This window comes from Echeneis naucrates, chromosome 24, assembly GCF_900963305.1.
Source record: "Echeneis naucrates chromosome 24, fEcheNa1.1, whole genome shotgun sequence".
NCBI classification, from domain to species: domain Eukaryota; kingdom Metazoa; phylum Chordata; class Actinopteri; order Carangiformes; family Echeneidae; genus Echeneis; species Echeneis naucrates.
The window spans coordinates 12,873,709-12,890,946 of record NC_042534.1 but is presented as its reverse complement, the minus strand read 5'-3'; the positions used below and the strand labels follow the sequence as shown (position 1 = coordinate 12,890,946).

General features: G+C 42.5%; 1 protein-coding gene across 5 annotated transcripts in view; it reads right to left on the bottom strand.

Annotated features, from left to right (window-relative positions):
• Positions 1-812: 812 nt before the first annotated feature.
• Positions 813-17,238, bottom strand: part of runx2b (RUNX family transcription factor 2b) — a 38,449-nt gene continuing 22,023 nt past the window's right edge. For 2 of the 5 annotated variants that reach the window (XM_029495994.1, XM_029495996.1), the window contains 3 exons: positions 7,691-7,858; positions 5,984-6,145; positions 813-3,322 (listed from right to left, as the gene is read on the bottom strand). In XM_029495994.1, the coding sequence (XP_029351854.1) occupies positions 2,844-3,322; positions 5,984-6,145; positions 7,691-7,858 (809 nt within the window). In that variant the 3' untranslated portion in view covers positions 813-2,843. Of the gene's footprint in view, positions 3,366-5,983; positions 6,146-7,690; positions 7,859-17,238 lie in introns of all 5 variants that reach the window. The other 3 variants (XM_029495998.1, XM_029495995.1, XM_029495997.1) reach the window with 3 other exon arrangements.

Here is a 17,238-nt window from a genome sequence, read left to right as displayed (position 1 = left end):
AAATAAACAAAATGTACAATCACAATGCCAATTTCACTCACTGTTGTCAGGTCTGTTTGTCCCTTTAAAAAAAAAAAAAACAAAAAAAAAAAAAAAACCCAAAGCAAAACAAAAAAAAAACAAAAAAACCCCAAAACTGGATGAAACGTACCAGATAAAATCTAATGGAGATTCCATTAGTCTCAGTTTCCTGACAAATGTTCATGAGAGAAGCATAACAATAGACATAAGTAAACTTTACATAGAAACAGGGTAAAGTATGCTTCCTGGATATGATACATGTTTATCATTAAATAATACAAGGTCTTCAATGACAGATTGTCTGCAACATTAAAGCAAAAGAAAGGAAAATATGAATCTCCTGTTTTCTGAGGAGGAAGAAAAAAAAACACCACAAACAAAAGCACATGAAGACAGAATGGGATGTCAGTGCTGCGTTGATGTGTAAACAGTTTTTAAAAGACAATTTCCTGTTCAAAACTTTGGAAAAAAACAGAAGAGGTTTAAATAAACTGCAGCAGATGTGCATAGTTGCTGTGGAGACACTGGGTAAATTTGTAATTGGAAAAAAAGCTATAAAATCACAACAATCTAAAAGGTTTTTATTTGGTTTCTTATGTTACACTGTAAGAGCAAAAACACTTTTCGTTTGGGCTGAGGCAGTTGGGGAAATGCAGTGTGACATGTTCAATTCCATTAAGCGAGTTCAGAACATCCTCTGCAGAGACTGGGAAAGAGGCACTGCGTGCAAAACTTCAATGAAAAGCTTGAAGTCTGATCCTTGGACAGGGCCATGTTTTTCTCAGCTTTTTCAAATTGGGTTATAATATTACCTCCATGCACTGAAGATCATATTGTATGAAGAAAAGAGTTTTTTTTTTTTTTCATACAAATACCAACTGCCTTCAGAGATCAGATTCAACTCCAATGTAAATGGCTTGTTTGGCCAAGTGTTATCCATTCTGTGTGTGTGTGTGTGTGTGTGTGTGTGTGTGTGTGACTCCAGTGGCGTTATATCTGCACTGAGGACCAAAACCACGAGCTCTGCTGGCAGCCAGCCACAAGTGCTGCTAGAAATAAAACAAGAAATAAGTGCTTTATGAAACAAACATACACAAGTCTCCCATATCTTTTGGTTACCAGTTTGCTGCCAGCAGCTGCATCCAATCACCTCGGTTTTTGCACTTTTTCCTTTTGCTCCAACACACACACACAAAAAAAGAAAAAAGCCATAGTACTTTTAGATTGGAAAATAAAAAGAGTCAGACCTCCCACTCATCCTGGTGCCACAGACACCGCAGCACTGGTAAGTGAGGATGGTACAAATGGACTTGGTAAACCATGTCAATAAAGAATAGAAATGGAAAATAAATAAAAGTCTGGAGGAATGTCACAGTCTCTTCTGTCTTTAACTGTGATATCTCCTTTTCAGTCTTAAAGACCGAAAGAGAAAAATGCAAAGAAATACAAACAAAACAAAAGAGTACCCATGTGTGTCACACACTAAGACAAACTTTTTCAAAGCTATCTTATGCACATGATATGGAAGCTACAATAGACTCGGCATGACTCCCTATGATCTTGACAGAGCGGAGTGGATATGAATGAAGAAGTGCAGCGATCACCCAAAAGTTATTCCAGTCCTGAGGAGTTCATGTATCAAAAAGTGAGTGAACCTTGGAGTCTGCCCTGCTGCTTTGAAGCGAACCCGCAAGATGTGGCCGCGATCATCTTTGGACCTACCTGTGAATTTGAGTAGAAATGTACCATTTATAATTTTTTCATTTGGACAGAAAATACATATGTATCTGCGTGCATGTCAGACTATACAGAGTAAAGAAATAAAGCTGATTTCATCCCTCATTGGATAATTATTTTCTTCCAATGAAGCTCTCTTCCATGGTATGTTGCCAAGAGGCACAATGCGAGTTATTGCTCAATAAATACCAAAGGTTTAATTCCAAGCCAAATGTGTGTCAACGCCTAGCAAGGATGTTGGGCTTTTAACGTGTGGAGCAGTTAAACTGTAAGTTACACCAGAAGAAACATGTTGCAATACTCTTTGGAAATTACATTTCATATTTCAAATGATTTAAATCTTTGGGTATTACACAAATAATAAAAAAAAAACAAAAAACAAAACTAAACCTCTCACTCTGTTAAATTACCTATCAAAAAAAAAAAATAAATCATTTTAACTTAGTTATAGATGCATCAAAAATATTCAGATTACACTTCTTTGACTCAAGTTTCAAATACAATACATAATTTATGGCTTTATAAGTTAAAACTAAGAAAACGCCTCAATCTACATCGTTTCACCCACAATATACAAGTTAAATTAATGATTTAAAGCAATTTTACCGTCCATACCACTGAAGGTAACATATGTGTTACTCATCACTTGCTACTCAGTGCTCAACTTGCATCTTGATATTGTCGTAGTACAAAAACATGCTCTGCAAAAAGCCTTATTGAAATAGAAACACTATACAAAAGAGGCAGTCTCTTACAAATATTGTGAAGCGTCTTTTAGCTTGTGGATAATAATAAACTAAAATGTCTCATCCACTTGGGCCTAGTAAACCAAATTGTCTTTCTCATTATTGCTGTGAGAAATACTCCCTTTGTGGTGCGTTGGTCAAAACACATTCCAGGAAGACAAGTCCAAACAAGCCTAGTCTTTTTTTTTTTTTTTTTTTTTTTTAATCTCAACCTTAATTTCCAAGCAAAAGGCAGAGATAGCTGATGAGAGCTCAAAAATCCCCTTCTGAATAAAAAAAGGTTTTGTGCTTTCAAACCATGACATCAGTTGACTTCCAATCTCCACCCCTTGGCCTTCTTCAGTATGGCCTCCAGACAGCTTCATCCATACGGCCTCCAGAGTTAAGAACTGTTGGGGAGTTACTGTGGCTCCCGTCGCCATCCACCCCTCCTTCTGTCTGGCTGGGTAGGTTGGGGTTCACCAGGGAAGTGCCCGTGGAGGCGCTAGTGCAAGGCGGGATCATCCGGGAGGGTGAGCGATCCCCGCCGGGTACCATGGAGAACTGGTAGGAGCCGGATGAAGCTCCGTAGTAGAGATAGGGTGTGCTGCTGGTCTGAAAGGGTCCGCTCTGGCTCTGAGTGGAGCCCGGGTAAGGAGGGGGAAGGTAGGTGTGGTAGTGGGCGCTGCCAAGTGACATGGCTGAGGTCACTGGTGGGGTGTAGGTAAAGGTGGCTGGGTAGTGCATCCGGGGGCTGGAGAAACGTGTCTCTGTGAGGGAGGACAGGCCCGGGAACTGACGCTCAAACTGACCAGGGAATGGACTCAGGTCGGAAGAACCTGAAGACACACACACAGGAAAGACATTGAGTTCATTAGGGTTGTGTGAAATCAGCAGAGCAGCATATGTCATAATGGAAATCTTGCTAATTACACATCTTAGTAGTTTGTCAATTTTGATTATATGATTATGTGGCTTTGGACTCACACAATTTAGCACTTTTTCTTGTGGCATAATTGAATTTAACTAATAAGTCCCCTGAGAAATTAAACGGTAGTAAAATGAATTGTAAGAAATAATTTCAAGCCAGATATATGTATTGGCCAATCTGGCTAATGGATTCTGTGGGCACAGTTATGAAATAAGATTTATTTAGGAAAATCCATCAACTTCTCTGATTGTTCACTTCAACTTCCAAGTTTTGATACAGTTAACAAGCACATCAGCAAAGTCCCACACATGCATACGTCTTAATATGTTTTCGCCTCTGCATATTTATATTTCTGTGTGTGTGTGTTGGCGCATGTTTATGTGTATCTGTATAACTGTTTATGCATGCAAACGCACAATCCATCAAGCAAACAGAGAGTGTGTGTGTGTGTGTGTGTGTGTGTGTGTGTGTGGTGCTGGTGGGGTGGGGGGTTGGCGTATGTGTGTGAATAGTGTATGCACATAAAAAAGCAGTTGGGATGAATCAGGAGCTGCACATGTGGAAACACTTTGAGCAAAAACAGTTTCCATGAGATCTATAATGAGGCAGGGCTGAGCTCTGATGTGGCTCCTCTCCTCGCCTCCCATCGGCTCCAGCGTGTGTGTGTATGTGTGTGTCCATTGTGCATGCGCGCCTGAGCCAGTGAGCGAGAGAGAGAGAGCCGAGAAGGAGCTGCTCCATCTCACCCTTCGTTCCTCTCTTCGCTTCATCCCTTAAAAAATGCCCAAAAACCACTAACTGGCTGCGGCGAGCTTCGCGCTAGGCGCAGAGTTTAGGGAGAAAAGGAGGTCCTCCTGCTTTCACGCTCCCTCCCGTCTCTCCTCATAGTGGTTTAGTCCAGCCATGGCGCTCTTATCATAAATCACCAGGCGTCTTCCGTGTCACCATGTCTGCTGTGAGAGGACAGGGGGCGGTGGGGGAGAGGGGGGGACGCAGTGTTTATGCGCAGGGAGGAATTGCGAAGCCTGGTTTGTCGCTAGCGTCAGATAGCATATGCTGCCAATTAAGGCCTTTCAACTTCCTCTTTCCACAAGATCCATTTGATTCTAATAGGAATAGTAGGTGATTGTCTCTGCTGTAGAAGAGCAGTGTGATCTCAGACATGACCGGCACTTTTCAATAAACTCCTGACTCCTGCTTTTAACATTTGGACCTATTTTAGTGTTCAAAGCGGTCGTGTGATGATGAGCCAGATCAAACTTTATTGGTTTAAATGAAACCAGAGTGGAACATATTTGGATGGATTTTACAAAGTTTGGAGCATCCCTTCTAAATTAGGTGTCTGACTTCACTGATGAACGGTTTTGCAACTGCTTCTTAGCAGCTGCAACATTTCAACAGTAGAGCTGGACTGTGTGAAGGTGTGTGTGGACGGGCGGACGGGGCTGTGTTTGAGCTGGAGCGTCCATATCAGCTTCTGCTCATACTTGTCAGTATGTTCTGTGGCTGTATACTGTTACAGTGCAGCCTGGCGAGGTGTCAACATGATCTCCAGAGATCTGAGAGCCTTAGTCACATCACTTATGAGGCATTAAGCGTTTGAGGTGTTTGAATGGGTGAAGGTGGGGGGGGGGTTTGGCCCGTGTTTATGCTTGTGCACGTCCTCGCACATCCATGTGTGTCACTTTGAGAACAAAGCCTGAAGTTGGTGAGATGAAAGCTGAGGGGAAAGACCGAACTAATCAAAGCTGACAAGGCAGCTGGCTGGATTTTAAACCCACTAATGCAGAGTCACACGGCCACGTAGCGTAATCACTCACCCTCGCTCCGGGCACACGCACGCGCACACACACACACACACAGAGGAGAGTGCAGTATGTTAGCACAAGGAAACAGAAGGGGAAAAAAAAGCAGGCAGAAAAAAAACCTCACATGGCAGTGAGTCAAACAGGTGTATGAGGAGAAACTTGTCTGGCAGCATGTAAAGATTTTTAAAGGAGCCTTCACATTGGGGGAAAAACATAGACAAATTGGAACACAGATGCTGCCGTTACGGCAAACACACTGGCTAATGCAATTACCCAGAATGCCTTGTGAGAGTAGTGGATTGCTATAAAGACACTTTATTTGTCAGTCACGAGCCTGTTATTATCCCTGGGCCTGTTATTACCCATAGTCCTCTGGGATCAAAGACTTGGAGCGAGGAAAAAAGGAAACAATAGTTTTTTCCTTCACTGTTTAAAAAACGCCATCCAAACCGCTCTCTGGAGAGACAGTCGGACTCTAAAACATACTTCATTCCTCATGTTCGTTTCAGAATAAGCTAATGGCAGCTCGCTACTTCGTTTTATAGTAGAATTTTTCCTGTTGTCCATTGAACAAGTTATTGTTTATATTTCTGCTTCATCTGCGTGTGGCAACTGCGTGTGAGCATCTGTCTCTCTCGCTCCCCCTCCCTCCCTCCTTCTGTCACTTAAGAAAATGTGTCATCTGGATTATTTGTAGCAGAAAGGCCTTGACAGGATGAGGAGACGGGAAGTTTCACATGGTGGCAGAGAGGTGGTTCTACCTGGCAATCGTCTAGGTACGTCACTGATGGCAGGCAGGCCCGTGCCTCGGCTGGAGGAGAGGGGGGTGGTGGAGTGGACTGAGGGGGATGCCATGGGACTCAGGTAGGATGGGTACGTCTGTTCATATGACCAAGGAGGAGAGGACTGGGACTGACGAGGGTCTGATGGGGAGAAATTGAGCGAGGGAGGAAGGAGAAAAACAGGCCGGAAGAATATGAAAAGAGAGAGAGAAAAAAAAAAAAAAAACAGACAGGAAGAGAGAGAAAGAATAATTACCAGTGGCCCATCAGCTGTTTCAAAGGCTCGCATTTTTTGCTCAACTATGAAACAAATTGATAACAGCATTCACAACAACTGCAGACATTATTAGTCCCTCTGTTTTTCTGCTCTGGTGTTTAGAGGTAAGTATCAGTTGGGCGTGTTATGCAACATCCTCTGTAATGACACATCTGATGTTTACTTTCAAAGAGAAGATCTTCCTGTTTGCCTTATAAAACATTGTGCTTGCAGCTGAGCCACAGAGAGCCTTGTTGGCTCATACCCAAGGTGTAAACACACCAGCGGGACAGCCATGAAAATAACCGCCACACATAGTACAACATTGTGTCTATGATGCTATCTGTGAACTAATTTCTGATTTATTGTTTGAAATTCGGGTTCTTATACCCCAGGGGGTGGTTAGGCCGTTAAAATGGCCGAGCAACAAAAGAAATGAATAAATATGCTAATGAGTTAATTATGCAAATGGTTTGTTTAAATTAATTGATAAATAAGCTTGGGAAACATAAGAGATAAGTAATGAATAATACCCTTCATTCACCAGCACACTGCTATGCTGTCTAACTATCCTTCAAATGATCCACTGAGTAACACTACAAAGCTGTGTCAGAGAGTAACTAGGAGCTAAATGACGAGCTGTGACAAGGCTGCAGAGGTGTGTGTGTGAGTGAGAGATCATGTTGCAGCCATTCCCACCCGGGACAGATGGCGTTACCTTCGAGGACATAGATAGATTGAGTGACAGAGTAGAGAAAGACAGACGATCTCAGAGGCAATCTAAGACACATGGCGCACACAGCGTTCTGTGGCATATACTGCTGGTCCCATCAGGAGATGCCCATGGATCCAGTGGGGGTTTGATATTTCACCTTCAGTACAGTAAATGTTGCTCAGCCTGTGACTCAGCCTGTTCATTATTCAATCTTTAGTGTACTGTTTTTGGCAAAGTGTAGCGTCTTGGAGATGATCCAACTTGTTACTGTTATGTTTGAAATTTCTTGGTTTGTGTTTAAAATACAATGTAAAAATAGAAAAGGTAAAAATCCTGAAAAAACACTCCAACAAACTTAGAAGATGAGCTAAGGCAACCTATCAGAAATGTATTTACTGATATTAATGTCACAATATATTATTCAGTAATGTTTTTGTTAGTGAAGCCTTAAAATTGTGAAATAACTGAATGAACTGAACTCAAATGGTTGATGCTCTGGGTAAAAAAGGTTTTCATCTTACGTTCAGAGAAATAAGGTACAACATGAGTTTTGTTTTTGTTTTTTTTGTTTGTTTAAACTGAACAACACGAGACACTGGAACCATATAACCATACCTCAACTACAAAACAGTGTGCTAACAGACACTCAGGAGGGTGGATGCTTCTTCCAGCCCTCCTCTGGGTTTATGGTCAGAGGTGATGCTGTAGTGCTCACCTGTTATCTGTGTCTGTCCCTGCGGGTTGAAGGAGTTGGCTGCTGTGTTGAGAGTGGGCCGAGGGGCTTGAGTAGGAACCGTAACCCTCACTCTCATTCTCTCGAGCTCACTGAGGCGGTCTGAGAAGAGACCACTCTTGGGGGGGTCCTCTAGCTTTTGACGATGCCCTGTGGACACAGAGTTTTTCATTTGAACATCAGTCACAGATCGGATCCAGGCTGTAATAAAAGACCATTTTATTTTATTATATTGTTAATGCTGGCATGTTTAATATTTGCTAAACGCATTTTCAATAAAATTTTGTTCCTTTTCTTCTTCTGGCATACTCTGTCAGTTGTCCTGTATAATGGATATACTAATTTCCTCTGTGCCATGACTTAACTGGCAAATATTTGTGCCCTAAACAAAGGGAAGCTACACAGGCCTTTGTCAATGGGATGCTGCATCCTGCTCATTAAAAAAGACATTTGATTTGTATCGACCTCACATGACAGCAAAAAGGAAAGACAAGTGACTCTCAGGGTAAGAAGTTCCATGGATGTTAATGTTTAACCTGCAGCTTCTTCCTTCGTCTCACGGCATTCCCCTATTATCCCCAGAGGAGTTGTAACCTTTGCCAAATACATTATAGCTGCTGTTTTCCTGCATTCCTCTGCTGATCATCTTGCTTGCTTTATATTCTTGAGCCTGTTCTCATTATATTCGCGGGCTGGTAACCCAATACTCTACCTGCTATACTCACTATATATACACAGAGCATGCTCAGTGCAAACAGACAGATCGTGCAGACCTGTTGGCCCTGGACTGGAAGCACAGCCCAGGTGTAGATCATAGTTTTGCAAAGGTGGGGTGAGAACAGAGGCCTGTGCACACAGTTCCTTTTTAACAGACATGGGACTGTGTCAGTGTGTCTGTCTGGTCTCGCACTAGTTCCTCTGTAAAGGTGGTAAAGTAAATATCAAACAGAGGAGAAGAGAAACTCCTGCTGTGCTTGGCTGAGCTCCAGCTGGCTCAGACAAAAACAGCCAGCTACTTCACAATCCTGCCCAACCTGCCTGGGCCGGGAACAAAGGCCTGGCACTACACCTATTGCGCTTGGTGGGTGTTATGAGGGAGAAGAGAGGAGAATCATCATTTGTGTTCCTGAAGCATCATTACAAAGATCAAAGACCACAGAAAGCTGCTCACTCAGGCAGCTTGTGGAATAACAGTCTAACATGTGTACTAATAACCGCCCCTTTGACCCAGCTGAGAAGCTTTGCTGCATGCCCTCGCTTTCTCTGTCAGCACATTTCCTTTCACTTTCATTGTCCAATAAATGCAAAAAAACAAACAAACAAACAAACAAAAAAGATGCAAAAAACAAGCCCAACAAATAGAACAATAAACTACTTCATCTTCACCGCAGGATTTTTCCACCATTGAATCTTTAAAAAAAAAAAAAAAAAAAAAAGAAGCCCCAGAAATACTTTTATGAACCGTCATACTATTCACAACAAATTAATTTATTCTGGAATGACTGTTTGGAATTTTCATACCAAATACTGCTGCAATGAACTGAGACTTGAGAATGGCGGCAGTGAAAAAGCCGCCAGTGACAGACCGTGATTTTTATTACAGTGACGTTACTGGACTGGCATCGTTCATTTCAAAATAAACACACAATCTCATCATCAGCTTCTTAACATAGCTGCTCTGGAACACAGAATAATACCAGCTACTTGAAAACCTCAGCTTATTGAAGATTTTAGATCATAATTCACATCAGTATTTTATTAATAATATTTCTCCAGTCGTTCCTGTGGATAATTTGTGCGTTTCACTGCCATTCCTCATCTCTCTGCACAAGCTGTGCCCTGTCAATCATAGCGTTTCCATTTTCAACAGACCGAATTTCTATTCTAAAAGAGCCTTGGGACACAGTGCGGGCTTTGTGCACAGCCTGTCTCCTAGTGATGGGAATAAATAGCAATGGGAGACAGAGGTGGACAGACATGTGGGGGTGGGGGCACATGGAGAGGAAGAGACCCTGATGACCAGTAAATTAAGAGCTCTGGATATGTCTGGAGCTGTCAGGAGACACAAGCTCTATGAAGAGTGCTGAGTAAAGCAAATGGTGAAACAGTTAGATGGAGTTTGGGAGTTTTGGACATCTCTGAGGGAGATTTCAAAACACAGACGGATTTTTACAGTTATGTCTGAGAACATGAAGGCAGTTCTGATCTGCATGACCATGCCATGGGTGACAAAAATTTTATCACACAATTTCAGTAATTTTCACATTCCAGACGGACTACTGTTCTGTGCAACCCCCCCCCCCCAAAAAAAAGACAAACAGAAAAAACAGCTACCTAAGGCCGCAAACCATTTAAACAGAAAGCAATGCAAATTTTTTCTCAACAGGAAGGCAGCATGTCCACCACCACATCAAGATCCATTTTACACTGCAAATAGCTCGACCTCAAGTCCATTAGTTTAGCAGGCACTGACAGTAAATACAGTTTTTCATGAGTTAATTACACCTTTTAGACGACAACTGTTGCCAAACACAAGACGTCTCAGCTGTTTTATCGGAACCCTAGCAGGGTGGAGGAATGAGCCGGGGGTATTTAAAGGAGCGGGAAAGGCGGATGATTTCACTGCCGTAGGGAAAGTCCCTAAGATTCCCATCATCCCTGTGAAAACAGCGGAGATTTTCGATAGCGTCTGCCACTTCCCTGCCCAGCCAGCGGCCGGAAACATGGACAGATTCAGACCAGATGTGAGCAACTTGCACACACACGTAAAAACAAACGCAGAAACACACACATGCAACAATGGACATATGCAAACATGTCTGCACATGCTATCATGTACATTAGCACACTTGTATGTTGCGTATACCTTTGCCCATGCAGCCACAGTACTAGCACAAACAGACATGCTAAAATAAGATTAACAATGATTAGATAACACCTCTGTAGTTAGTATCTCTAATCACACAGTTGCACAGTGATCCTACAATAGTATTATTTCAGCCATCCAAAAGACATAAGTCTGGATTCGACTTGCCCCTGCTGATCTGATAACAGTTAAAAAGAGCAAGTAGGCAAACAGAATATAAGCCCTCTGTAATTAATGGCAGCATTAGACTGGATCTGAGCCTTAGTGCAGAGATCTTTAACGGATGGTTCGCTGATATGTCCTGGCTAAACATAGTCCTCAAAAACCCAAGTTCCTTTAGCTGGGATAGCTGCAGAGTAGATTTTACATGACAAGGGTAACCTGTTGCAAGGGCTAAATGGTTTAAAAGAATTGCAACAATTTAAGAAATATGCTAATTCAGTTTCTTGCCAAGTGTAAATATGAAGTTACAATGGGAAACTGTGAAAAAGTGTGAATTTGCCTGAAGGTAATAAAATTCATTTTTTGTTCAACTTAATCCATAAATGTGTTAATCAGTATGATATAGAGCTTGTGCTAAGCCGATTTTGTTCCTTTTGTAAAGAGCTAGGCTTACTGTTTCCCTGATTTCAGTCTCCATGCTGACTTGGCTGGAACATCATATATAACGGCTTCTCAGCCATCTATGAAGCAGGTTAAACTGCACTAATGTGTAGGAAAGGTGCTATGCAAACAAAGATATTCACTGACACACATCTCTCACCAGAAAGATGTTTCCAAAAAGTCAACCTACTCAAGTTTCAGCTACGGTTGCTAACACATCAGCGGGAAATTCTCCTGCCTACTGCCTGACTAAGTAACATGTGAGGAAAATGCGGAGAGCCAGAAAATCCTGAATAAATGGGATAATTTATAAATTTGGTGTCACGTCATGCCCTCTAAGCCCTTCAGTCTGGTTTATGATCACTGGGTGAGCTCAAATGAATGTATCTTTGGGGCTGATTCAGAAAAACCCCCATACTCATGGAGCCGGAGTTGAATCAGCCAGTCTGTGTTTGTGTGTGTATGTATGTGTGTCAGTCATCTCGTGGTGAAACAGCCAGTAAAGTCAATGAATGAATACACTAGGTCCATATTTCACTTTTTTATTTGGAGCCCTCACAGTGGCCATGTTGTTTTTGTGAGCAGTCAGAAACAATGAATTATTTCAGGTGGCAATCTGAAGCTGGCAGAGCGTGGCGCAGGAGGAAAAGCGCTGAGTGGGTGACAGCCAGGCGCCCGTCTACGATGGGGGTCTGGTGTAAAGAGAGAAGAGAGAGGAAGAAAAGGGAGAAAAAGAAGAGGAGAGCTAATAAAAACAGAGCCGGAGAAAGAAAAAAAGAAAAAAAGAAAAGGCGGAAAAAGTGGAAAAGAGAGACGAGAGAGGAGGTCTGGGAGATGAGGCAGCAAGTGAAGGAGAGAAGGAGAAAGAGAGAAAGGGGGAGCCAGGCTGTCGTGGAGCACTGCCAGCCGTCTGTGTGGTCCATGCGTTCCAGCCTGGAGGAAGCAAGCCAGGCAGGGGAAGGGCACATTTACACACACACACACACACATTTGCGTACACACAGACGTTCACAACAATTCCCACTGGCGATACACTTATTGAAAACAAAAACACTTTCTATACACTCTTACATGATACTGTCCATAGATTACAGAGCACTCTCTCTCTCCTACATGCACAAACACGGATGGAGGTTTCAGACAGCGTCCCTCTTCACCTCTACTCTCACATTTAAGTGTTTTGATTCAGAGTAGGGGAGAACAAATCCCTCTGAGATGTTTTTATTGCAGCTCAAAGCCAACTGAACTACAAACCCTCTTTCTTCATCTTTATCTCTTTCTTTTTCTACCGCCCTTTCTTGCTCTTTATTCAACTGTCTTCCTCTCTGTCGCTCCCTCCCACTGAATGATTTTGTGTTTTGCATTGTAGAGGCCTTGGCACCTCTTCAAGGAACTTCATGAGACATTCAACTGACTGACTGCCTCTGGAAAACCCTGCAGTATTTTTCTCTTCCTCTCTTTTTCCCCTTCTCCCTCCCTCCCTCCCTCTTTTCATTCCCTTTCCTCCTGATGTTTGGGTGAGTTTTATTTGTCCGGATCCCATTGTTAAAAGCTGCTTCGAGTAAGGCAGCAGATAATGGGTGTGGGTGTGTGTCTGTGTCTGTGAGGTACAAAAGACAACTGAGTATTCAAAAATCCCTTTTAATTACCTGGACGCTGTACAAAAGCATGTTCTATTTTTTTGGACAGGTTGTTAGAGGCAATCACTCAAGGTATGAAAATCCAGAGACCAAAGGTGCCTCATGTTCCTGTACATAATTCAAAGAATCTAAATGATACCTGGCTGACATCATCTAAATATTGTGGTACAATGTAATTAGCATATGTGAAGAGCTTCACGTTTAGCATTGAGCATAAACATCTGTTGTAAGAAAAGCCTGGGTCTTACAGCAGGTAATAATACCCTAGAAGTGCATGTAATGGCACGTGCATGTGTGTGGAGGCTTTTTGGTGTCATGACAGATGTGTTAACGGAGGCATCTCACTTACTCATGCTGTTTACAACCTAGCAGTACTGAATATGGCAAACTTATTTCAGGAGTTTTAATAGAGTGCAGCCTAGAAACCGCTCCATTAAGGTCGTTAAGGTCTGGAGGTTTGCGGTGGAAGTAAGCAACATCCTTCACTTTTCATTTCACTTGTGTTGTGCCACAAGGGTCTGTTTTAGGCCCACTATTTTTTCGGTTTAGTTTACCTCTTGGGGCACTATTATCAAATGTTATGTTAAACCTGTTAAATTCTTTGTATGATTAAGATTCATGTAAGGAGCCTTTTTCATGGTTCCATCTTTATATAGATTACTCCTAGCTGTATCACATTAATGGGCTCATTCTCATTAACTGACTTGACTGAGGTCAAGTACTAAATTTCCATGTATCTTCTTCCGCTAAAACTGCAGGTCATTTTATTTAGTCCAAACTTCACTCAGCGCACACTTAAGAGTCTTGGTAGTCTGCTTCACTTCTCCATCAAATTCAAAATCTGATCTTTTCTGTCATTTGTGACCTGGAAAGTTATCTACTGCTTGAATTTCATCCCAATGGAGCAGCTATAACTCAGTTTAAATGTCTCTCTCAATTCTTGCTTGTCCAAAATTGGCAATAATCAGCAGTTACTTTGCATTTTCATGTTCATAATTTATAGCCTAATATTAGCCACTGTATTTGCTAGTTGTTTTAACTTTTCTCTTAGTGTTTATATTAGTTTCTTTTGAACTTAAGTTTCATTTATAGGGATATATGCAATCTGTCAGTTACTATTATTGTTTGAGCGATCATGGGGAATTCATAGAAAGAGATATGTATCAATATTGCTTTCTGCGTATGTCTGTGACGATGCGTGTGTCACCAGAAGAGTTTGGCTTGGCAGGCAGGTCTCCTGAACCGCTAATATTGTCTGCAGGCCTGTAAGTTACCAGGGCCTCTTCACCAGACTTGTTAACACCCTGACCAAAACTAAACCAAAACACGACCCCTTCCCCGAGCTCAGAACCCCCAGACCCAGTGGCTTCAAACGCCAGAGAGCGGAGACATGCCTGACCACTAACTTCCACCACTGACACTTAACACACACACACACACACACACACACGTCACACACACTCACTTATGCACAATAACCACTGCAATATGCCACAACTAACACAGTGTGTGTGATGCCATAATGGTTTTTGTCACCTTCTGTGTTTGTCTGTCATTAATTAACTATAATGAGAACAGTGGGTTTGGACAGAAAGCCTTGTATATTGTGTTATTACGGCTCAGCTATTATCACTCAGGAAGTTTGTCTCAGCTGGCTGCGGCCACCATCAGCAGCTGAAAGGAGACAGAACCAACTATAAAAGCATATTGGTTTAAACAACCACTCCCTGTCTATTAGCTCAAAATGACATTTAATGAGGCCTATTAGCTCTGCTCCAAATCAGCACTGTGGCTACACTAGACATAAGACTAATGACACCCATAACACCCCCGCCCCCTCTCCCATGCGCATGTGGGTGCACACATGCAGACAGAGGCAATACACAACATACTAGATGATATACATGCATCAGCAATCACATCTAAATGAGCAAATACATGCACGTGCCTACACGCATGAACGCACACAGACACATACATGTATACTTGTTGAGTTGTTGGTATAGTGGCAGACCACAGAGTAACCAAGAGCTGTCAGCCGATTAAACACAATGCGAGCCACAGAAACCGAACTAGCCTCCTGCTAATAACACAGTGGCCAGAGGGACCCGACTTACCACTTAGCATACACACACACACACACACACACACACACACACACACACACACTACAAGCCTCTTAGGAAAGTCATACCACAGATCTTTAAACTGGGCCACACTGATACCCGTCACTCTAACCACACAATTAATTAGCTAAAGCTCAGTGCAACAGTTCAGAGATATGAGCTCCCTTCATCCACGGGTGGTCCCCCCTACTGACAATAGATGAGGAACTTCTGGGGAAATTATATTTCTTAGGAAGACTCATATGGCTACCATAAGGCTTATCAAACATGCTGACACAAACTGTCCTTCCTGAATGAGACACCAACAACCAGGCAAGTCATTAACAGCTAGCATGAGCTGACAGAAACACCAGGAAAAGTTTAAAAAATTCAATAAAAGCAGAGCAGGGTTATTAACTTTGACTGTCAGACCAGTCAGCACCCAATGTTTAAATCCAGTATTATTGTCACCTTATTTTCCACAAACAGCACAGTGCTTTTACAGAGCAGGGCCATTGAGCTCCAGTGTATGACAACTTTAAGGCAGCCTACTGTGTGGACTGCTCCCTGTAGAGGCCCAGTGTACCACAGACCTCCTAATTACCCACTCGTTTAACACAAAATAGAGCTGTAATGGCCGACAAAGACCCCCATGTGTCAATGAAGCGTTCATAGATAGAATCACAGTTTTGGAGACAGCCGGTGCTCTCAGCTCAGAGGCTCTCCATGCTGAAACTCAGAGGAGGGGAGGTGCAGTTGAGAGGGCACATGTGTGTTTTGCCACCCTCCGACCTCAGCGTAATGACCCCTGAGACAGAGACGTGTTTTGGCTGTAGTTTCTGGGTAATTTGGCCAGAAACTACAGCCAGTGCCGCAATTCTTAACAGCAAAGTAAAGAAGTTCAAGGGTCTTGAATGATGACATAGTATTTATTGTTAAAATTGCTGTCCTGAGAGTGAAGTTGGAACTTGCAAACTTAAACATTCTCTTAGAGCACAAATTGAACAGATACAAGAGAAGAACAATGGGTAAAAGAGTTGAGTCCCGTTCCCTCGCCTTACATTAGGTAGTACAACCTTTGTATAATTCAGCGTCTCAGTCTCACCTCACTTATGTCTAACTCCACTATGACTTTTTGATCACAAATCTAAGACAGCAACTTTCCTGCAACCAAACGATAGCTTTTCTAAACAAATTCAGCTCCAACTCCCATCTGCTCGCCACCAAGTAACAGGACTAGTTTGAAAGTCATCTGATGGGGGACAGCAGATGCACAGGAAATGCTTTTGATCAAACAAGATGGCTCGAGAGCAGGGAGGGATGTAGGGGGGAAAAAGTGGGTGTGACTGTGTACATGTGCTTTTGAGGACAAGCATGTGCCTTTGTTTCAGGGTGCGTGTTGATGAGCGCTGAATGTCGATTGTGTGAGGCGTTTTTTGGCACCACAGGCAGGTTTCCTACAACAGAGACTGATGGTGGTACTAATCCTTCTGTCTCCTGGCTCCTCTGTGTCTCTGTGCGTCCTGGTGCCATATGTGACGGGGCCAACAGGCGGGTGGTGGGTTGTTTGTGATGTGATATTGTTCATTGAGACACCATGAGATGAGAATATGTTTTTTTATGAATAGGGAGGAGGGTTTGGGAAACAGCTGCATGCCAGACCAGTTGGCACTGATGGCTATAGTAAAGTTTTTTTCCTCCTCAGTTGTTTTTATATGGCCCATTAAAATGAGCTGATGCTAGCACTCTGCTACCCAGTGTACCCTCACAGGAATATTCTACCTCACTTTTTATTTCTTTGCTTTCTCTCAAGCTGTTACATGGGAGGCTCAGCTGCTTTCTCATAGCAAAACTTAATTAGAATCCATGTGATTGCTAATTAACACAATCAGATCTATTTTCAGTAAAGATTTTATTCTTCAATTTTGTTAATATTCAGTTTTATTACTCTGTCTCCATTTTAGTTGGGTATCTTCTGCTATTGGCTAGCCGCACAGCCAGCCACACCCACAGCTTATTAAGGACCAAGTTTAGCCACACAACTCTGTCAGAAAAATCAAGCCAACATAGAAATGCCAAAAAATGAACCTTCTTGTAAGTGTGAGAGGTGGATGCTGTCACGAGCTGCTAGCTGTGTGCACAAATGTTGTGATGTCAGTTATTAATTAACAGGTATTGATGTCTATGATCATCATATCTGGCTTGCTAGGAGAGTTAAGTAGTCGAAAAATTCTGATTTTTAGTGAATGTTAGGGTTGGGCTTACTGTGCTGAAGTTTGATAGGAGTGGGCATTTAGGAGGCAACAGGGGTCTAAG